Source organism: Rana temporaria, chromosome 2 (genome assembly GCF_905171775.1).
Source record: "Rana temporaria chromosome 2, aRanTem1.1, whole genome shotgun sequence".
NCBI classification, from domain to species: Eukaryota; Metazoa; Chordata; class Amphibia; order Anura; family Ranidae; genus Rana; species Rana temporaria.
Genome location: NC_053490.1, coordinates 11,485,572 through 11,508,252, shown reverse-complemented (window position 1 = coordinate 11,508,252; position 22,681 = coordinate 11,485,572). Strand labels below are relative to the sequence as shown.

Genomic DNA, 22,681 nt, shown 5'->3' with positions numbered 1-22,681 from the left:
CCAAAGGGATCGCGGACAAGGGCTCAAAGGGCTGCCTTTGCAAGGCCGATAGAACCAAATTTAGATCCCAAGGATACAGGGGAGCTTTAATCGGGGGATTCACCCTAATAACACCTTGTAAAAAGGATTTCATTAAAGAATGGGCAGCCAAAGGTCTCTGGAAGAAGACCGACAAGGCAGACACCTGCCCCTTGATTGTGCTGACCGCCAAACCTTTTTCCACTCCCAACTGTAAAAACTCCAGGATTCTCCCAATGGTATATTTGCGGGGATCCCATTTCCTGGTCTCACACCAGGTAATATATGCCTTCCACACCCTATAGTATATTAACCTGGAAACTGGTTTTCTTGCGCTTATAAGGGTGGAAACGACCTGCCCTGAAAGGCCTCTGTTTCTGAGAATCAGGGACTCAGCCGCCAGGCCGTTAAATTTAGGGCCTGTAAGGCAGGATGGTAGAATGGCCCTTGTGAGAGGAGGTCCGGACGTAGAGGGAGGACCCAAGGCTCCTCTACCGTCATCCTTTTTATCAAGGAGTACCAAGGTCTTCGGGGCCACGCTGGGGCCACTAGAATCGCTGGCTTGCGGGGTAGCATCCGTATTGGAGGGAAGGCATAGATTAGCGCAAACTGATGCCAAGGGCACACCAAGGCATCCGTCCCGCAGGCCAATGGATCCCTCGTTCGAGAGACAAACTTTGCTACTTTGGCATTGAATCTGGACGCCATAACGTCCACCTGCGGAGTACCCCACTTCCGGCAGATGTCCTGGAACACTTCGGGGTGGAGGGACCACTCCCCTGGGGACATCTGTTGGCGGCTGAGGAAGTCCGCTTGCCAATTGTCCACCCCGGGGATAAAGATAGCCGAGATGCAGGGGACATGGGCTTCTGCCCATGAAAAGATACGATCTACCTCCCTCTGGGCTGCCTGACTCCTGGTGCCGCCCTGGTGGTTTATATAAGCCACGGCAGTGGCATTGTCGGATTGTACCCTTACTGGGGGGCCCTGCAGAATCTCCGTCCAGCCCAAAAGAGCCAACCGAGCTGCTCGGATCTCTAAGACATTTATGGGTAGGGCTGATTCTGCCCTTGACCATTTCCCCTGTAGGGTTAAATCGTCTAGGACTGCACCCCAGCCCGATAGGCTGGCATCCGTGGTTACTATCCTCCATGAGGGGGGACTGACCGATCTTCCTTTCAGAAATTTGTTTTGACTAGCCACCAACACAGACTCTGCCTTACCGCATAGGGAAGAGAAATGGGAAGATCCAAGGCCTGGAGTCTTTTGTCCCAGGCCGTGAGAATTGCTCTCTGTAGCCTCCGAGAATGGATCTGGGCATAGGGCACTGCCTCGAAGGTGGCCACTAGCTTTCCCAACAGGCGCATGCAGAGGCGTATAGATGGCCTTGTGCTGCTTAGGACTACCTGGATTAACTCCCTTATCGAGTCTACTCTGGACTGGGGCAGGAAGATCCGTTGTCGTCTTGTATCTAAAATTAGACCTAGATACTCCAACCTTCTTGTGGGCTGTAAGGCCGATTTGTCCCGGTTTAGAACCCAACCCAGGGACTCTAGGCAGTTTACTACTAGCAACACTGCCCGATTTAAGCCGGCCGCTGAGTGGTCGACTACCAGAAGATCGTCTAAGTAGGCCATGACCAGAATGCCCTGTTCCCTTAGGATGGCTAACACGGGGGCCAGGATTTTCGTAAAAACCCGAGGGGCCGTGGCTAGTCCGAACGGAAGGGCCACGAACTGATAATGCCGATAGTTTAGGGCAAAACGCAGAAACCTGTAATGGCCTGGGAAAATCGGAACGTGCAGGTACGCGTCCTTTATATCGATGGAGGCCAAGAACTCCCTTCCTTGAAGGGCGGCCACCACCGAGCGAATGGACTCCATTCGAAAGGACCGGACTCTTAAAAAGCGGTTTAATGACTTTAGGTCCAGTATAGGCCTGACGTCGCCGTTTGGCTTCGGGACAATGAAGAGGTTTGAGTAAAACCCTTGTCCTTGCTCCCCTGCTGGTACTTCCATAATCACTCCTTGAGATAGGAGTCGCTCTAGGGCGGACAGAAGTGATGCCTGCTTTTGAGGGTCGCCTGGAAGTCTTGACGCTTGAAAGTGAGGAGGGGGGAACTCCCGAAACTCCAGCTTGTACCCCTGAGTCACTGAGGACAGAACCCATTGGTCGGTAACTTTGGCCCCCCACAGCTCCGAGAAGAACCGGAGTCTTCCCCCCACCCGAGAGAGTGGGGGCGCCCCTTCACAAGGCTGCCTTAGGGGCAGCCTTAACCGGCTTACGGTTCCATGGTCTCTTGTTCCCTGCAGCTTGCCCCTGTGGCCTGTTTGCAGCTGCGCGTCCAGGAGGCCGTCGATACTGCCTAGAGAATGAGGGCCCTGGGACTGGAGAGGTTGGACGCTTAAAAGAGGGACCCCGGAACCTTTTCTTAACCGGCAAGAGGGTGCTCTTACCACTAGAGATCTTTTGTATATATTTGTCAAGATCTTCTCCAAACAATCTTTCTCCCTGAAAGGAGAATCCAGTAAGGAGTTTCTTGCAGGGGGTTTCTGCAGACCAGTTTTTCAACCAAAGCAATCTCCTCATATCAACCAAAAATAGGGATAAGCGAGAAGCTTGTTGGATCGAATCCTTGATTGCGTCTACCGCGAAACATAAGGCCCTAGGTAGGTCAGCCAGCTCCTGAGCTTGTTGGGCTGGGAGGTCCTTTAGGGCCTGCTTTGCTTGGTCCTTTAAAGCCTGGCAGACGCCAATGGCGGCTACAGCCGGCTGGACCACTGCCTCCGCTGTGGCAAAGGATGCCTTCAATAAGGTCTCAAGCCTTTTATCCACAGGGTCTTTAAACATGTGGGTATTGTCTACTGGACACGTTAAAGACTTATTGACACATGAGATGGCCGCGTCCACAGTAGGGACAGCCCATTTCCTCGAAAACTCTTCCTCTAAGGGGTACATGACTGCGAACCTTTTGGGAGGCAGAAAAATCCTGTCTGGCTTAGCCCAGTCCTGAAATATCAGGTCCTTTAACAAAGGATGTACCGGGAATACCAAATTGGCTTGGGGCGCTTTCAGGGAGCCCAATGAGGATACCGCGGAGGCCAGAGGCTGAGGCACAGGTATCTTAAAAGCCAACCGCACCATATCCGTTAGGGACTGAACCCACAGTCTTTCTGCGTGAGAAGCTGAAAAAGGTTCCTCTATTGTAGAATCCTCAGAACCTAAATGGTCAAGGAGATCCTGAGTCTGGTCTCCTGGATCTTCCAATTCGTCAGCGGAGAGGATATCCTCCTCCAGAGACTCAGACCTGGGAGATGGGGATCTAACCCGCTTCTTCCCTGACAAAGATGCCGTAATTAGAGCGGCCATCCTCCTTTCCAATCCACCCAAGGTGGAGGCTAACATCTCTTCCGTCACATAGGAAGGAGCTGGTTGAGTAGGGCCAGCCGTAGCACCTAGCAACCCTGATGGCTCACCTAGGACAACAACCTCCGGGCACTCCGGAGCAGTAGGGGCCGCTGGATTTTGGATATCCTCAGAGCCTGATGGAGAACCCTTTGGTTTTTTAACGGTCTTAGCGTTCTTAGCGCTACCTGCACCCTTAGGAGCCATAATATACAAATTCTGAGGCACTCCGCTAGTATACAACTGACTGTAATAGCTGGAGGAAATACACATATAATCAAATAAATGTGAAACAATAGGGTAGGGTAATGTTAGAGAGACTCCAAACCTCCCATAACCTATAAAAAAGGAAAATCAATACTGAGCCCCAAGGGCCTCAACTACCAGTCTGGTATTGACCCCCTAATGCTGGGCTAGGTGAGCACCCCTAAGTGTTCAAGGCGCTGCTTAGTACACAGGCTTTGAATGCAAACTTTAAGCCAGAGGCTCTTTTAGTAAGGTGTACTTCCAACAACTGCCACCGGGTGTCACTGTGCCAGAAAGCTTTGTCAAACCTTCCTATGCTGTAGCCAGCATCGCTGCTCCGTGTCCCTCCACAGCCTTCACAGACTGAATGAATGAATGAATGAAAAACTTATATAGCGCGGCACATGCGAACTGAATCGCCTCTGGGCGCTTGATGTTTCGTGTCTCATGACATCAAAAGAGCAGAGTTTTAATCCGTCTTCTGAAAGTCAGGTGGTTTTCCTCCAACCGAACGCTGGTTGGTAAAGCGTTCCATAGTCTCGGACCTTGAAAAGCAAACCTTCTTTCTCCTTTGGACTTGTATTTGGTTTTTGGCACCTTGACCAGATTTTGGTCGCTGGATCGCAGAACGCGATTAGAATTGTGAGGTTCTATCTTGTCGCAAAGATATTGCGGCGCCTTCCCATGGATGCACTTATGTGTCAGGCAGAGTGCTTTAAATGCAATTCTGTCTTTTTCTGGCAACCAGTGAAGGGTTCTCAGTGAAGGTGAGATTGATTCCCATTTTTTTTTCCCAGTCACCAGTCTGGCGGCCGTATTCTGTACGACTTGCAGACGAGCGATTTGGTACTTTGGGAGCCCGAGGTAAAGGGCATTTGCATAGTCCAGTCTGGAATTCACGATTGTTCCCACCACGACTGCTACGTCTTCTTTGGGAATAAATGGAATGAGTCTGCGTAGTAGGCGCAACAAATGGTGCGATCCGCTGACTACTGACCCTATTTGTGCATCCATTGTCATGAAGGTGTCAAAAATGACTCCTAGACTTTTGACTTTGGAGCTAGGGGTGATGCTTTGGCCCAGAATGGGCGGCGGTGTCCAGGTTGTTGCCAGTTGACTCTTGCGGCTGGCGTGAAACATAAGAAGTTCTGTTTTGGAACTGTTGAGTTTAAGATAACTCTTAGTCATCCAGTTTTCTATCGAAGAGAGACATTTCTCTAAACTGAGATGATGATCCTTTTTGTTGCAGATGCGAAAATACAATTGCGTATCGTCTGCATAAGAGTGATAAAGTAGTTCTTGGCTACTGATAATATCAAAGAGAGGGCGAAGATAGATGTTGAACAGTACCGGTGACAGGGGGGATCCTTGGGGGACTCCACATGGCACCGTGCGTTTTTCCGACGTGAAAGATCCCAGTTTCACTGTTTGTGAACGGTTTTCAAGAAAGGAGGAAAACCATGGTAAATCACCTTCTGCGATTCTGGCTACCTCGGCCAGTCGCATCAGTAACATTTTGTGGTCTACTGTGTCAAAGGCTGCGCTTAGGTCCAGCAGAACCAGGAGACAGGATTCTCCCTCGTCTGCGGCCTCGAGGGCATCGTCCCATATTTTGAGTAAGGCCGTTTCTGTCCCGTGTCCGGGATGGAAACCTGATTGAAATGGATCGAGTAGATTGTGGGTATCCAGATGCTGTTGCAGCTGTTGTACCACTATTTTCTCCATTATCTTGGAGAGAATATTTAGGCCTGTTATGGGGCGGCGGTGAGTTGGGTCCTTGGGATCCAAGTTAGGTTTTTTCAGGATGGGCTGGATTGTGCCCTCTTTCAGCAGGGATGGCACTATGCCTTCCTTAAATGACTGATTTATAAGCTGTGTGATGGGAGGCGCCAGAATGTCGGCGCATTCCTTCAGCAGCTTGGTGGGAATGATGTCATTGGGTGCTGTGCTGTTCCGCAACGCACCAATGATATTTTTGGTGGTATCGATGGAGATGGGTTCCAGAGTGAACTTAGTTGATTGTAGAAGGTTTCTGTTGGTGTTTTGTAGTTGATTGAAGAGGGGGCTGAGGGTGGTATTATTTTGCAGAATACTTACCCGGATTCTTTCGATTTTGTCGATGAAGAAATTCGATAGTTCATTACAGAACTCTTGGGTGTCTAAATTGGGGACTTCAAGACATCCCGGATTCATGGTCTGGGTGACCATCTTGAATAGTTCTCGGGGGCGGTTCATGGCGCTGTTAATCGTCATAGAAAAATGATGTTTCTTTGCTTTGAAGATTTCTTTATGATATTGTGTTGTTATTGCCCTGTAGATGATGAGGTGATCTTCTGAAGGGCTTCTTTTCCAGGCGGCTTCCGCCCTTCTGCGCTCTTGCTTCAGTAGGGACAGCTGGTTGTTGAACCAGCCAGACTTTTTTTTCCGGATGCGGACTTTGCGTTTCGGTGCTACTAAGTCAGCTGATTGTAGCAGAGCTGCATTTATGGCATCCAGTGTATCTGAGGCTGTCAACTGAGGATGAATAGTTTCGATTCGGTTTCCCAAGGTAGATTTGAAGAGTTCTGAATGGAGCTTCTTCTGAGATCTAGCCCAGTGTATTGTCACCGGCTTGGGTGCTTTTATAACTGGTGGAATTTTGGAAATTATGAAACTAATTGCATGGTGGTCTGTCCATGGCAAAGGTTCATTTCCCAAAATGTTTATTTTCAGATTTTGTCTGAAAATTAGGTCGAGTGTGTGACCTGAAGCATGCGTGGGACCGCATATAAGTTGCTGTAGTCCTAATCCTTCCAGGTGATCGATGCAGGCATCCGCAATGGGATCCTGTGAGGAGTTGGCCCACAGATTGAAGTCCCCGAGCAGCAAAAGATGTTTGCTGTTAAGGGTATAAGTGGATATGAACTCCGTTAATGATGGTAGAAGCTGTGATTTTGGCCCAGGTGGCCTATAGCAGAGGAGAATGTGAACAGTCTCCTGGGGGGAAGTTTGAAGTTGAAGAGTAAGGGTTTCCATAAATGGAAGAGGATTTTGAAGGACCGGCTTAGTGATTGCAATATGAAACTTATGGATCACCGCCAGGCCTCCTCCTCTTTGCCCTATTCTGTTTTCCGTTATAATTCGATAATTTTCTGGCACCAATTCTCCAAGAATGGTGTTGCAGTCGTCTGAAAGCCAGCTTTCTGTGATAAAGAGGCAGTCTAGATCGTTTTGTAGTAAGAAATCGTGGATTTCTGATCGGTGTTTTACTGCCGATCTTGTGTTGATCAAAGCACATGATATGTGCTTGAGCTGGGTTAAATGGTTGAAATTTTTGATGGTCGATCGTTGATCGAATCTCAAAAGTTGGTCTATTTTTAAGGCCTTTTTGGTGACGGCTGGTAATACTGTTGCGAATTGTCTCAGACCCCAAATCGTTTCTGCAGAGTATCGCAGTTTAACCATTGTTGCCAGTCACCGGGGGGGGGATTAATTGCAATAGAGGGAAGATTCGCTGAATCCTCTCGCTTGGCCTTGGTCCAGAGGAAGGCAAAAAAACCCTGGCAGTGCTAAGCCAATTTGCTGCCGCAGGGAAAGAAATTCCTTCCTGATCCCTGAAAGGCGATCGGACGAAACCCTGGATCAAGTACTGTTTGGAATGGGGGGAAGGGGGGGAAGAAGGGTGTCACTGTAGCTGAGGAGTACCAAGATGGCCGCCGACCGGGCCACAGGCCTCAGGTTTGGGGGCTGTTTGGCTTGGTGGGTATGAGCTGGTTGTTAATCCAGGGGAGGATGGGATCCTCCAGGGATAGGGGGATGATCCCTGACAATTCCAGGAAAATTTCCAGGCTGTCAGTGCTCCTTTTTGCGGCGCACCGCTAGGCCGCGGCTGAAGCCGCGGTCTTTCCTAATTGCGGCGGCCGCGAATAAGGCCTGGTCTGGCGCGGATGCGGGAAAGAGCCGCAGATCGCCAGAAAAAAGCGCTGCTATGCGCGGCGGGTGGCCGGGGTGATTATGGGTGACTGATTGGGGTGCATGCGGCTCTAAGAGAGCCGCAATTTGGATCGCTGGAGTGGCTGTCCTGAAAAGGACGGTCACTAGCGATTCCTGGGGGTGGAAAGATGGCCCTGAAAGACAGGGTCTTACCTGAAGAGAGGGGCCCACGCAGGGAAGGAAGGAGCCGGTCCTATGGGCTGCAAGTTGATTCATGCAGCAAAGATTGTAGGAGCCTGCCTGTCTGCAGTGTCTAGCTGGCTATCTGTCTGGTCCCTGGAGAGAGCAGACTCGTCGGGAAGCGTCCTACTCCCTCACTGAACTGACACTGACTGATTATCCAGCTAAGCCTTGTCAGCCCTTCAGGATTTATCCTCCCTGTATGCAGGGAGGAGGAGCCGTCCGGAGTCACCCGCCCCTCCCCGCGGCGTCGCCGCGCGCACGCATGCACGCGCACAAATAAGTAAAGCGCACGCGCGCGCGCGTCAGACGCCGCCAGGGGAAGCAGGAAGCCATGTGGAGAGGAGCATCAGGAATGGAATCCCATGACTCCTGAAACGCTGGAGCAGCAGACACAGGTAAAAAGGAAGCTTTCAACTGTCTCCCTAATGGTATGGTACCCTCTCTGTGGAACACCCTGCCCAAAAAAGGCACTCCTTGTGACAGAGGCAGCAGCAGCCTACTAGCCCAGCCAGGGGAAACTATACCTGGGTGCTTTGAGCCATCCCGTTTAAAAACTTTGTGGTTCTCCTTTGCCCATGCACAGAGGCATAAATAGGCTGCCCAAGAATCCCCTGTAAGAAGCCTACTGACAAACCAAGTTCCGTAGGCCCCCTGCTTACCTTTCCACCCCGCAGGGTATTGCTCTGCAAGAGGCCCAATCTTCCCCCTTCACCGTGGGTATGGTTATAGACCTTCAGGGACCGGGGTCTTAAAAGAACACCACACACCTGGACCTATACAGCACCACTGGCAACAGGTATTCTCTAGGTATAGAAACCAGACCTGGAACCCAGGGTCCAGCCCTCCAAGGAGAGGCATTATAGGCAAAACCCCATCCACGAATTGGGGCCCGGGTACCGTCCACTTTGGCTATGAAGCACCTTGGACGGATCCGGTCAGCTGGCCCTGGTCCCAAGGACTACTACAGGCACAGCCTCAACGTGCACCAACACCTAAGACACTGGCGAAAAAACTGAGGTACTCCCACTATGGGTGGGGGTTATATAGGGAGGGAACTTCCTGTCGGAGAGTGCCAGTGTCCATCACCTGAAGGTACACTATATAACCCATATGTAATGGCTATGCTGCTCTGTGTCCCGTGATGTACGATAAAGAAATTGTATTGGTTCTGTTCATATTTTTTTTTTTTTATACACTGTATAGCCACTAGATGGCACCTTCTGCACAGTTCTCATCATAATAAAGTACATAAATCTGGTTTGGTTACACACAAATAGATTATTACCATACTCCTGTTCTCCATCCACACGCCTGACTTCTCTTAATGTCCGTACACACGATCGTATAGTCTGCCAACAATTGTGCGACTGACGTGTTTTGTCAGATAATCCAACTGTCTGTACGCTCCATAGGACAATTGTTGTCGGAATTTCCGACAACGAATGTTGGATGGTCATGCTCTCAAATTGTCCGACAATGAATGCGTTCCGTCGGATTATCCGATCGTGTGTACATAACTCTGTCGGACTAAAATCCAAAGTACAAACACGCATGCTCCGAACCGATGCCAACCATCAGACAATATTAGCGGAAGTTGCCCAAAGGGTGAAGCTAAAGAGCAGAAAAAAACACGTAGTTTTGTGTATGTTGGCTGAAAAAGTTCTGCCGTCTATGGCCCAGATTCACGTAGGAGATACGCCATCGTATCTCTGAGTGTGAGGCGTCGTATCTTGGCGCCTGATTCAAAGAATCAGATACGCCAGAATTTCTCTAAGATACGACCAGCGTAAGTCTCCTACGCCGTCGTATCTTAACTGCATATTTACGCTGGCCGCTAGGGGCGTGTACGCCGATTTACGCCTAGAATATGTAAATCAGCTAGATACGCCTATTCACGAACGTACGCCCGGCCGTCGCAGTACAGATACGCCGTTTACGTTAGGCTTTTCCCGGCGTAAAGTTACCCCTGCTATATGAGGCGCAGCCAATGTTAAGTATGGACGTCGGGCCAGCGTCAAATTTTCTGTTGATTACGTCGTTTGCGTAAGCCGTTCGCAAATAGGGCTGGGCGTCATTTACGTTCACGTCGAAAGCATTGGCTTTTTGTGGGTTAATTTGGAGCATGCACACAGGGATACTTTCACGGACGGCACATGCGCCGTTCGTAAAAAGCGTCATTTACGTGGGGTCACAATACATTACCATAAAACACGCCCACGTTCCATATTTGAATTAGGCTGGCATACGCCGGCCTATTTACGCTACGCCGCCGCAACTTTGCTTTGTGAATACAGCACTTGCCTGTCAAACTTGCGGAGGCGTAGCGTAAAAAGGATACGTTACGCCCGCTCACAAATACGCGCTCCCTACGTGAATCTGGCCCTATATGTAGAATAAGTTCAAAGGCCAACACCCTTCAGACAAAAATCCACGGATTTGTCCGATGGAAGTCTGATTGTGTGCAAGAGGCTTAACACATAATTTTTCCTTCTGGAACAGTCCTGATCTGGGATACTATAGTCCAGTGATGGTGAACCTTGGCACCCCAGATGTTGCTCACCTACACTGCAGAGTGCAAGAGCATCATAGGAAATGTAGTTCCAAAATATCTGGGGTGCAAAAGTTCACCATCACTGCTATAGGCTTTGATGTGTCACACATCATATAGATCAGGGGTCGCCAAACTTTCTAAACAAAGGGGCAGTTTACTGTCCCTCAGACTTTAGGGGGGCAGGACTGTGGTCATTGGGAGTAGAAATTGTCCTTGCGTCCGGGGGAATAAACAATGCATCTTTGGTGTCCATGGGAGGAATACTGCCAATCATTGGAACCAGGAATGGTGACCCGTCATTGGTGTCAGTGGGAGGAATGGTGACCCGTCATTGGTGTCAGTGGGAGGAATGGTGACCCGTCATTGGTGTCAGTGGGAGGAATGGTGACCCGTCATTGGTGTCAGTGGGAGGAATGGTGACCCGTCATTGGTGTCAGTGGGAGGAATGGTGACCCGTCATTGGTGTCAGTGGGAGGAATGGTGACCCGTCATTGGTGTCAGTGGGAGGAATGGTGACCCGTCATTGGTGTCAGGGGGAGGAATGGTGACCCATCATTGGTGTCAGGGGGAGGAATGGTGACCTCTCATTGGTGTCAGGGGGAGGAATGGTGACCCATCATTGGTGTCAGTGGGAGGAATGGTGACCCATCATTGGTGTCAGTGGGAGGAATAATGTCTCGTATCAGTGGAAGGAAAAGTTTTCCAAGGGCCAGATAAAAGGTGAGCAAAGGGCCGCATTCGGCCCCCGGACCGCAGTTTGGAGACCACTGATATAGATAATAATGACATAACTTGCTCAATTGTTGGGGGGGGGGGGGTTAATACTCCAGAAAAAAGAACCATATACTACTTTACCATTTTCACAGAGCCAAACCGCAACTACCGGTATTAATTACTTCTACTAGAACATCTTTTCTATTCTGAGGGTATTGGCACATATCATACGACATCCCCAGGTTTAAGTGGTGATACAGGGATGATGATTGCAGCTGCAAGTGAACATTATCCTAGGAATAAAAAAACTTTCAGCAGCCGATGTGCTTTCATGTAGAAGTGATTTGTGTGGCAATACACCAACTCAATCACTTCTACAGGCGGCAGAAAGGGGAGTCGTGTCCCACCCACCCGTCACCACCGCCGTCTTTCCCGAAACCACTGCGACTGGCGGCATCTGAGAGGAACGGACGTCATTCTTCCCTCCCTCCCTGTGGAGATCAGAAACTGAAAGCGACAAGGATTTCCTCATTTTCCAGGTTTGATGTTTACAAGTCGTTCCCGGCTTTGTACAAGCATCTGAACAACCCGATCTCAAATTGATCTGATGCTCTGGAGGCCAGAGGAAACATCCGAGGTCTAAAAGACCTCACATCACTCCATAAAGAGGACCTGTTATGCTTATTGCTAATAAAGTGCATGTTGTTCATCCCTTGTGATATCAATAAAGTTGACAAAAAAAGAAATAAAGGGACAGTGGTAAAAAAAAACAAAAAAAAAAACACGTTAAAGTGTCCCCATCCACTCATGCTCACGCACAAATGCATACGCAAGTCCCATGCACATATGTAAACCATGATCTCACCACACATGAGGGAGAGTACTTCAGATCTCCTGTGTAACTTTTTAACTAGTAGACTGTATTTTTAAAGTGTCACTTATGGAAGCTTTAGAAGTACTAGGTATTGTAGTTGGGTGCCATTCCACAGGTGTACACAATTTTAAATCCTGACATGTTGGCATAATATCATCTTTTATATTTTACCAAATAACTGGGCATTATATTGGGTTTGCACTAAAATCCATTAAAGGCCCCTTCCACACTTGTGTGACTTGGGACTGCAAAGTCACATGACAAGTCATACCCCATGATTTCCAATGAGTACCATTCATATCTGTGCGACCGACTCATAGCTGCATCAACCGCCGCCAAGGATTTGTTTACTGCTTCCTCAAGGGGTATAGTAGTCTTCTCAATTCTGCATGTTTAGATGCTGGGCACCTCCAGGGGCAGACTGAGCCCGCCCCCCCCCCCCCACCTCAGGGCCCTCGGACAGTTGCCCGAATGGTCAGTCCGCCCAGGTCAGTGTCGGTGTAGGTCAGTGTAGGTAGGTCATTCCAGGAAGGTCAGTGTAGGTAGGTCAGTGTCGGTGTAGGTCAGTGTAGGTAGGTCAGTCCAGGAAGGTCAGTGTAGGTAGGTCAGTCCAGGAAGGTCAGTCCAGGAAGGTCAGTCCAGGAAGGTCAGTGTAGGCGAGTTTAGTGGTCAGCATTGATGGGCACTGGTAAGCAAGGCAGCAACCAGCAAGTGAGCTTACCCCCCCCGCCACACAACACCACTGCCCAGCCAAAAAAAAAAAAAAAAACCCACACCACTACCAAAATGGTCCATAGACCTCAAGTTTACACAGCTATTCCCTAAAATCACAGAAAAATCACAGCAGTGTGAAAAGGGGCCTAAAGTGCATCTTTTTTGTTTTTAAATGCATTTAAAAAAAACACACTGCAAAAATACTGTGTAACATAAAAAAAACACCCACCATTCTATTCTCTAGGGCCTCGGCAGAGCATGTAAATAACATTTCTATTGTGCGTCATATACTTTTGTTGTTTTATGGATTCGATTGGATGTTTTTTTTATTCCTTTAATCCCTTCTCACCACAACCTGTCTGTGTATACTGCCTTGCCTTACTGTGTACAGCCTGAGCTGTAATATAAACCACCCTCTATGTAATCTAATCACAGACCCCCCCTCATTTACCAGGACACATTCTCCTTCCTCGGGGTTCGGACATTTCACCGATGAAAAATTGGGGTCGGGGTCCTTCTGCTCCGGGACGGGAATGGGGGGGTTAAAGCCGAACACTTTGAACGCTGACTGGACGTAGTCGTGGCCGACCCCGTGAAATGAGGTGTGAACAAACTTCATTGGGGTCTTCTGGTTCATCTCCCTGGAAGAGAAATACATAAGACTAGATTAGCTAAAGGGAACATCTAAAAACCAGGCAAAACAAAAGCGATCAGAAATCTGAATCCCCTCTGACCCCTGATAGAGAAGACAATCGATCTACCATATGCATACTGCAGCTGGCTGATTGGACCCACAACAATCTAATCAATATACAGAGATTCATCAAACCAAGGGCAGCATTGTGCACATGCCGATCGATCTGAAAACCAATATTTCTTTGTATTATTAACAAAAATAAACAAACAGCTAGCTACATATGGAGAAAGCATTGGCCCCTAATGAGGACCCTGCAGCTGATCTTTTCCCCATTACTAGCTTATCAAACCTTGTTCTGCGTTGTCTCTCTTTATGGAGGTGGCCATCATGGCAGAGGCAGGGCTTTGATTCTTCATGTCTTCAGCAAGGAGAACTTTGAGCAGAACAGTAGTGGCGTCACCAAATCTGACTTACTTGAGTCGGATCTCGATCCAGAACTGTGCCCATCCACAGCAGCTCTCACCTCTTCTCCCCGCTTTCACAGGCATAGGAGCTTATGGGGCCCACCCCGGGGCAATAGGAGCTTATGGGGCCCACCCCGGGGCAATAGGAGCTTATGGGGCCCACCCCGGGGCAATAGGAGCTTATGGGGCCCACCCCGGGGCAATAGGAGCTTATGGGGCCCACCCCGGGGCAATAGGAGCTTATGGGGCCCACCCCGGGGCAATAGGAGCTTATGGGGCCCACCCCGGGGCAATAGGAGCTTATGGGGCCCACCCCGGGGCAATAGGAGCTTATGGGGCCCACCCCGGGGCAATAGGAGCTTATGGGGCCCACCCCGGGGCAATAGGAGCTTATGGGGCCCACCTCGGGGCAATAGGAGCTTATGGGGCCACACAGTACTCATACACACACACACACACACACACACACACACTGAGAAGGTACTGGAGAGGCGGGGCAGCTATAATCTTGGGATTTTTAGACCAAAAGGATGTCGGGTAAGGGACGTTTCAGGGACAGATAGAAAAAAAAAATAGTATTTTTGTACTCACCGTAAAATCCATTTCACTGAGTTCATGGACGGACACAGCAGCATTGACCTTAGGGTTATATATCCTTCCTTTCAGGAGAGACTAGGCAGAAAAAACAGCACTTCAAGTGTTAAAACACTTCTCTCAGTACAGCACCTCCCAGGGGGCGGGTCCCCCGGGTACATCCCACTCTCTGCATCATGCAGCTCCAGTTCGTAAACAAGCAGTACAAACAAAGAAGGGGAGGGTGCTGTGTCCGTCCATGAACTCAGAGAAATAGATTTTACGGTGAGTACAAAAATCCAATTTTCTCTTCCATTCATGGACGGACACAGCAGCATTGACCTTAGGGACGTCCCCAAGCAGTGTAAAAAATTTCGAGGAGTGGGAAAAAAAATACAACAAACCAAGCTTCACCCCAAACAAACCAGAGTTCCTCAACGGAGGAACATCAACATTAAACTGCCGCCTGCAAAAACCTTTCCGGCCAAAGGAGGCATCCGAAGATGCACTCACATCCACCTTGTAAAACTTTGAGAAGGTGTGGATTGACGACCAGGTCGCTGCCTTACACACCTGTAAAACAGACGCTTGATGGCGGAAAGCCTAAGAGGCACCAATCGCCCTGGTCGAATGCGCCGTAACCTAGAAGGGAGGCGCCCGCCCCTTTAGGGCATAGGCCTGGAGCACGACCTGTCTGATCCACCTAGAAATGGTGGCCGACGAGACCGCCAGACCCTTCTTAGGACCAGTCATCGACACGAACAGTGAGTCAAACTTCCGAAACGGAGCCGTAGCAGACAAGTGCACCCGTAGGGCCCGAACCACGTCCAAGCAATGCAAAGTGGCCTCCTTCGGGTTTTTCGGCCGAGGACATAAGGATGGCAAGACAATGTCCTCATTAATGTGAAAAGCCGAAACAACCTTTGGAAGGAATGACGGCTGCGGCCGCAGCACCACCTTATCCTTATGGATGACCAAGTAAGGAGCCTTGCAAGACAAGGCCGTCAGTTCAGATACCCGTCTGACCGAGGTAATTGCCACCAGAAAAACCACCTTATGGGACAGAGTCAACAGAGGAATCTTCCGAATGTCCTCAAACGGAGCCTCTTGAAGCACCGAAAGGACTAAATTCAAGTCCCATGGAGGCAGTGGAGGACGCACAGGAGGGGCCACATGCCGAACCCCCTGCACAAACGTACGCACCAGGGAGTGCGCTGCCAAGGGTCGCTGAAAGTAGACAGCTAGAGCCGAAATCTGACTTAACCGTACTCAAGGCGAGAGCCTGATCCATTCCACGCTGTAAGAACAGCAGAATCCGGGACATCACGTATGTACGGGGGTGCCATTTCATCTCTTCACACATAGAGAGATGTAGGCCTTCCACGTACGATGGTAAATCTTTCGTGAAGTAGACTTCTGTGCTCATAGCATGGTAGAGATCACCGAGCCCGACAGGCCTCGGTCCTTCAGCACCTGGCTCTCAACAGCCACACCGTTAAAGCCAGCGACTGTAAAGCAGGGTGAAAAATAGGACCCTGCGACAGAAGATCTTCTCTCAGGGGTAGACGCCAAGGGACGTCTGCCACCAGACGCACCAGGTCCGCGTACCAGGGACGACGCAGCCAATCCGGAGCTCCCCTCGGCTTCCACTCTGCGCAGCAGGTGAGGAAGAAGCTTCAGGAGGAGGGAAGGCGTAGATTAGGCGATAGTGACCCCATGGTGCCACCAACGCGGCTGACGCATCCGCCCACGGGTCTCTTGACCTGGCCACGAACCATGACACCTTCCGATTGAGACGGGACGCCAGAAGATCCACGTCTGGAGTGCCCCATTTCAGACACATATTCTGAAACACATCCGGGTGTAGCGACCATTCTCCTTGGTCTAGCGTTTGGCGACTTAGGTAGTCGGCTTGCCAGTTCCGCACCCCCGGAATGTACACGGTCGACAGAGCCGGAACGTACCTTTCGGCCCACAGGTGGATGTGCGCGACTTCCGTCGCTGCAGCCGAGCTTCGCGTGCCCCCCTGATGATTGACGTACGCCTCGGTCGTGGCGTTGTCGGACTGGATCCTGACCGGTCGGTCCTGCAGACCCAGAGACCACTTGGAGAGACACAACTTGATCGCTCGGAGCTCCAGTACATCGATTGCTAGGCGGGACTCCTCCTGAGTCCAGCGCCCCTGGGCTGACTGGACACCCCAGACACCCCCCCAGCCGGAGAGGCTGGCATCCGTCGTGACCACTGTCCAATGGCACGGCAGAAACGATTTCCCGGTCTGAAGTACCGGAGATATCAGCCATCACACTAAGGAGGACCTGACCAGTCGACTCACCCGAATCTGGTAGTCCAGAGACGAAGGAAGCTTGTCCCAACGTGACAGAATCTCTTTTTGCAACACTCAAGTGTGAAATTGGGCATACGGAACTGCCTCGAAAGAGGCCACCATCAGACCCAGCACTCTCATGCAAAAGCGAAGTGACGCCCACTTCTGGGTCGCCAACCACTGCACCACAGACTGCAGTGTCTGTAGTTTTTCCGTTGGGAGGAAAACCCTCGCCTCCGAGGAGTCCAGGACTAACCCCAGGTACTCCAGCCGCTGAGACGGTACCAGTACTGACTTCTGGGTATTCAGTAGCCAACCGAATTCTCGGAGGGTCTGACAGGTGATAGACACATCCTCTTCTAATTCTGAGCTTGAAGAAGCTCTCAGAAGAAGGTCGTCCAGGTATCCCACGATAGCGATCCTGCGTTGCCTCAGCAGGGCCAGATTAGGAGCGAGCACCTTGGTAAAAACCCGTGGTGCCGAGGCCAGGCCGAACGGGAGGGCCACAAATTGAAAGTGGTCCTCTCCGACCGCAAAATGCATAAATCTCTGGTGTTTTGCACATATGAGGATATGCAGGTACGCGTCCTTGATATCCAAGGATGCTAGGAAATCCCCCTGATGGAGCGCTGCCACTACTGAGCGAATCGACTCCATCCTGAATTTTTGCACTTTGACAAAACAATTGAGGGCCTTGAGGTCCAGGACTGGACGAACCCCTTCCTTCTTGGGGACTACAAACAGATTGGAGTAAAACCCCTGAAACCGTTCCGTTGAGGGAACCGGTACCATCACTCCCCTGACCAGCAGATCCTGGACAGCCCCTGACAGATCCTTCCGGCGATCCGGAGGAAGTCGGAGGTTGGAGGGAAAAAAATCTGTTTTGGCGGACAAGAGAGAAACTCTCTTGTACCCCGAGGAAACTACTTCGCAAACCCAACGGAAAGAAGAGACCTCCACAGAGCCGCGAATTCGCGAAGCCGGCCCCCCACCCGAGATGCGGGCGGGGGCAGACCTTCATGCAGAGGCAGGCTTGTCCTCAGGCTTGCGGTACCAGGTGCGCTTTTGCCCTTTAGCGGGCGCCTTAGCACCCTGAAAACTTTTTCCTGCCGCACTTGGCGGGCGAAAAAAACGCTTGGGGGTAGTAAAGGAGGGCCCTTGCTTACGGCGAGGCTCCTTACCTTTTCCAGATTGCGGGAGCAGAGTGCTCTTACCGCCTGTGGCATCTTTTATGAGGTCATCCAGGGACGCCCCAAAAAGCCGTTCACCCTTAAAGGGTAAGTCCACCAAGGCCTTTTTAGAAGACTGGTCCGCAGACCAACACTTCAGCCACACAAGGCGGCGTAGCACCACCGCGGAGGCCCTGGAGAGCAAGGGTAGCGTGTCCAGGGCCGACTCACAGGTAAACTATAGGGCCTGCACCAACTGGTCGGCCAGGTCCACACAGGTCTCAGGAGCATTCTGCGCCTCCAGCTCCTGCAGCAAGGACTTTGCCCATTCGGTAATTGTCTGTGACACCAGAGCTCCGGCCAATACCGGTCTAACCGCCGACCCCACTACTGTGAACATGGAGCGGGCCACAGCCTCAGTTCTCCAATCTGCGGGGTCCTTAAAAGCGGGAGCCCCTTCCACAGGTAACGTGGTAGCCTTCTTCAGTCTGGACACAGGGGGGTCCACTGACGGAGGAGAAACCCACTTCTTTAAAAAGTCCTCCTCAAAAGGGTAACGGACCGCAAAGTATTTTGGAACAGCAAAAACTTTCTGCGGCCGATCCCATTCCTTGTACAACAGTTTGTCCAGATATGGAACACAAGGAAACACTTTTGCGGTGCGGGGTGGCTTGCAGAACCCAAAAGGGACCGGCATGTCTGATGCCTCCGCCGAATCCTCAAGTTTCTGAGTATCCCGCACTGCAGTGATAAGAGCTCCAACAAACGCCTTATCATGCGCTGACCCTGAAGCAAAGTCATCCTCACTGTCCCTGTGGGCTAAGCCTGCATCATCTGATATGACGGAACCTGGGCCAGACGCAGAAGCAGGGCCTGATTCCATGTCAGAGACATCCCCAGAAGAAGGCGTAGGGAGGGGGCGCTTTTTACCCCCCTTCTGGCCACTCGCCGCTTCAACCCTGGCAACAAACGCCTCAAGGACTGCCGTCATAGCATCCACTGAGGCCGCAGGAACAGGGGCACTAAGGGTTAACTCTGGCATGCTTGGGGTAGAAGCCTCCAGTTCGGACACCATGCTAACCCACCGTATATATGCCGCCCTTGTACTGCAAGGCAGGACCCAAAGGCCACCCTCCCAGCCGCAACAGAGAGCAGGGGACCCCCCAGAGGACTCGCCACCTGACCAGGCTGTAATGCTGCTGAGAAGCTGAAAACGCTGCCCGTGCTGTGCCGTCCCTCAGGAAGTGTGCTGAGGCCAAAACATTTCCAAGATGGCCGCCGACATGCAGAAAAAACAGCATGCGGGCTACAAGAAAATGGCCGCCGAGTCAATAGAGGCGCAACACCGGCAAAATGGCGGCCATACACGTGTTTTAAACATACAGTGACAAAAAAAAAAAGGATTTTTGTACTCACCGTAAAATTCATTTCTCTGAGTTCATAGACGGACACAGCCTTCATTGACCTTAGGGTTATGCTTCTTCCTACCAGGAGATTTAGGCAGAATTCTACAGCACTTAAGGTGTTAAAAACTTTCCTTCATGCCGCTCCTCCCAGGGGGCGTGGCTCCCCCAGGCATAACCCACACCCTGCTCTAGCAGCTTCAGTTCGTAACAAGCAGCACAAACCAAGGAGGGGTGGGTGCTGTGTCCGTCTATGAACTCAGAGAAATGGATTTTACGGTGAGTACAAAAATCCTTTTTTCGCTTTCGTTCATAGACGGACACAGCCTTCATTGACCTTAGGGACGTCCCCAAGCAGTGTCAAAAAAAATTCGAGGGGTGGGAAAACAACACAGCAAAAACAGGTTACACCCCAAACAAAACCGGAGTTACTCAAGGGAGGAACTCCAACCTTAAACTGCCGCCTGTAACACCCTGCGGCCGAAGGAGGCATCAGAAAATGCACTCACATTCACCTTATAAAAATTTGAAAAAGTGTGGACCGACGACCAGGTTGCAGCCTTACACACCTGTAACACAGAGGCTTGATGTCGGAAAGCCCAGGAGGCCCCGAACGCCCTGGTCGAATGCGCCGTGACCCGAAAGGGAGGCGCCCGCCCCTTCAGGGCATAGGCCTGAAGCACAACCTGTCGGATCCACCTTGAAATGGTGGCCGACGAGACTGCCAGGCCCTTACTGGGACCAGACACAGACACGAACAGCGAGTCCGACTACCGGAACGGAGCTGTCGCCGACAAGTAAACTCGAAGGGCCCGAACCACATCCAGAGAATGTAAAGTGGCCTCCTTCTGGTTTTTCGGCTGAGGACATAAGGATGGAAGAACAATGTCCTCGTTAATGTGAAAGGCCGAAACGACCTTCGGAAGAAAAGAGGGCTGCGGGCGCAGCACCGCCTTATCCTGATGGATGACCAAGTAGGGGGCCTTGCAAGACAAGGCCGCCAGTTCAGACACCCGTCTGATAGAGGTAATAGCTACCAGAAAGACCACCTTCTGCGACAAAGTCAGCAAAGGGATCTCCCGAATGACCTCAAAGGGGGCATGCTGAAGCGCCGAGAGGACCAAATTCAAGTCCCAAGAAGGCAGCGGAGGGCGCACCGGGGGGGTCACATGCCGGACCCCCTGCACAAACGTGCGAACCAAAAAGAGTGCGCTGCCAAGGGACGCTGAAAATAAACAGCCAGAGCAGAAATCTGGCTCTTGATCGTGAGCCTGGTCCACTCCCCGCTGTAGGAACAGCAAGATCCGGGACACCACGTAAGAACGGGGGTGCCACTTCATCTCCTCACACATAGAGATATATGCTTTCCATGTACAATGGTAAATTTTCCGAGAAGTGGACATCCGTGCACGCAGCATGGTAGAGATAACCGGGCCCGACAGGCCCCGGTCCTTCAGTACCTGGCTCTCAGCCGCCACGCCGTTAAAGCCAGTGACCGTAAAGCAGGATGGAAGATCGGACCCTGAGACAGGAGATCTTCCCTCAGAGGCAAACGCCAGGGGGCGTCTGCCACCAGACGTACCAGGTCTGCATACCAAGAGCGACGTGGCCAGTCTGGGGCGATCAGGATTGTTGGAATCCCTTCGGCATCCACCCTGCGCAGCAGGCGAGGGAGGAGCCTTAGAGGATGGAAGGCGTAAATCAGGTGATAGCGACCCCAGGGAGCCACCAACACGTCCGACGCGTCCGCCCACGGGTCTTTTGACCTGGCCACGAACCGTGGCACCTTCCGATTGAGACGGGACGCCAGAAGGTCCACGTCTGGAGTGCCCCATTTTTGGCACAGGCTCTGAAACACCTCCAGGTGGAGAGACCACTCCCCTTGATCCAGAGTCGTGCAACTTAGGAAGTCGGCTTGCCAATTCTGAACCCCCGGAATGTATACGGCCGACAGAGCCGGAACGGACCTTTCAGCCCACCGAAGTATGTGAGCGACCTCCGTCGCTGCAGCCGAGCTCCTTGTGCCGCCCTGATGATTGACGTACGCCACGGCCGTGGCGTTGTCGGACTGGATCCTGACAGGACGGCCCTGCAGTTCCAGGGACCACCTGGCAGGGCACAGCTTGATTGCTCGGAGCTCCAGGATATTGATCGGCAGGCGGGACTCCTCCCGAGTCCAGCGCCCCTGGGCTGACTGGGTGCCCCAGACGCCCCCCCAGCCAAAGAGACTGGCATCCGTCGTGACCACTGTCCAGCGGCACGGAAGAAAAGACTTCCCGGACCGAAGCACCGGAGACGTCAGCCACCACGCCAGGGAAGACTTGGCCAGATGGCTCAACCGAATCTGGTGATCCAGAGAAGATGGGACCCTGTTCCAACGTGACAGAATCTCCTTCTGTAGTACCCTGGTATGTAATTGGGCATACGGAACCGCCTCGAAGGAGGCCACCATCAGACCCAGAACCCTCATGCAGAAGCGAAGAGATGACCACTTCTGGGTCAACAACTGTGTCACTGCAGATTGCAGGGTCTCCAGTTTTTCCGATGGGAAGAACACTCTTGCCTCACCCGAATCCAAAACCAGACCCAGGTGTTCTAGTCTCTGGGACGGAACCAACACTGACTTTCTGAGATTCAGAATCCAGCCGAACTCTTGGAGAGTCCGACACGTGATGGACACGTCCTCCTCTAACTCTGAGCCTGAAGAAGCTCTCAGGAGAAGGTCGTCCAGGTATCCCACGATAGCGATCCCTCGCTGCCTTAGCAAGGCCAGGATCGGGGCGAGCACCTTGGTGAAAACCCGTGGTGCCGAAGCCAGACCGAACGGGAGGGCCACAAATTGATAGTGGTCCTCCCTGATCGCAAAACGCAGATACCTTTGGTGTCTTGTGCAAATGGGAACATGCAGGTATGCGTCCATGATGTCCAAGGACGCCATGAAGTCCCCCTGGTGGAGGGCCGCTATGATCGATCGGACCGACTCCATCCTGAACCTTTGTACTTTGACAAAGGAGTTGAGGGCCTTTAGGTCCAGGATAGGGCGAACCCCTCCCTTCTTGGGGACCACGAACAGATTGGAGTAGAACCCCTGAAAACGTTCCTGCGAGGGAACCGGCACAACCGCCCCCTGTCCAGAAAATCCTGGACAGCCCCGGGCAGGGCTAGCCGACGATCCGGAGGAAGCTGGAGGTTGGAGGGAAAAAATCTGTTTGGGGGACAAGAAAGAAACTATCTTGTACCCCGAGGCAACCACCTCGCAAACCCAACGGTCGGATAGAAGAGAATTCCACCGATCCGCGGAGTCGTCCCCCCACCCGAGACCCGGGCGGGGGCAGACCTTCATGCGGAAGCAGGTTTTTCCGCAGGCTTGTTGGGTTTGTTGAACCAGGGGCGCTTACGCCCGGCAGCAGGGGCTTTAGCACCTTGCGGACC

General features: G+C 51.6%; 1 protein-coding gene across 1 annotated transcript in view; it reads right to left on the bottom strand.

Annotated features, from left to right (window-relative positions):
• Positions 1 to 22,681, bottom strand: part of PGM2L1 (phosphoglucomutase 2 like 1) — a 153,005-nt gene that overhangs the window by 30,561 nt on the left and 99,763 nt on the right. The window contains exon 7 of the mRNA XM_040339842.1: positions 13,129 to 13,318. Coding sequence (XP_040195776.1) covers positions 13,129 to 13,318 — 190 coding nt within the window. The remainder of the gene's footprint in view (positions 1 to 13,128; positions 13,319 to 22,681) is intronic.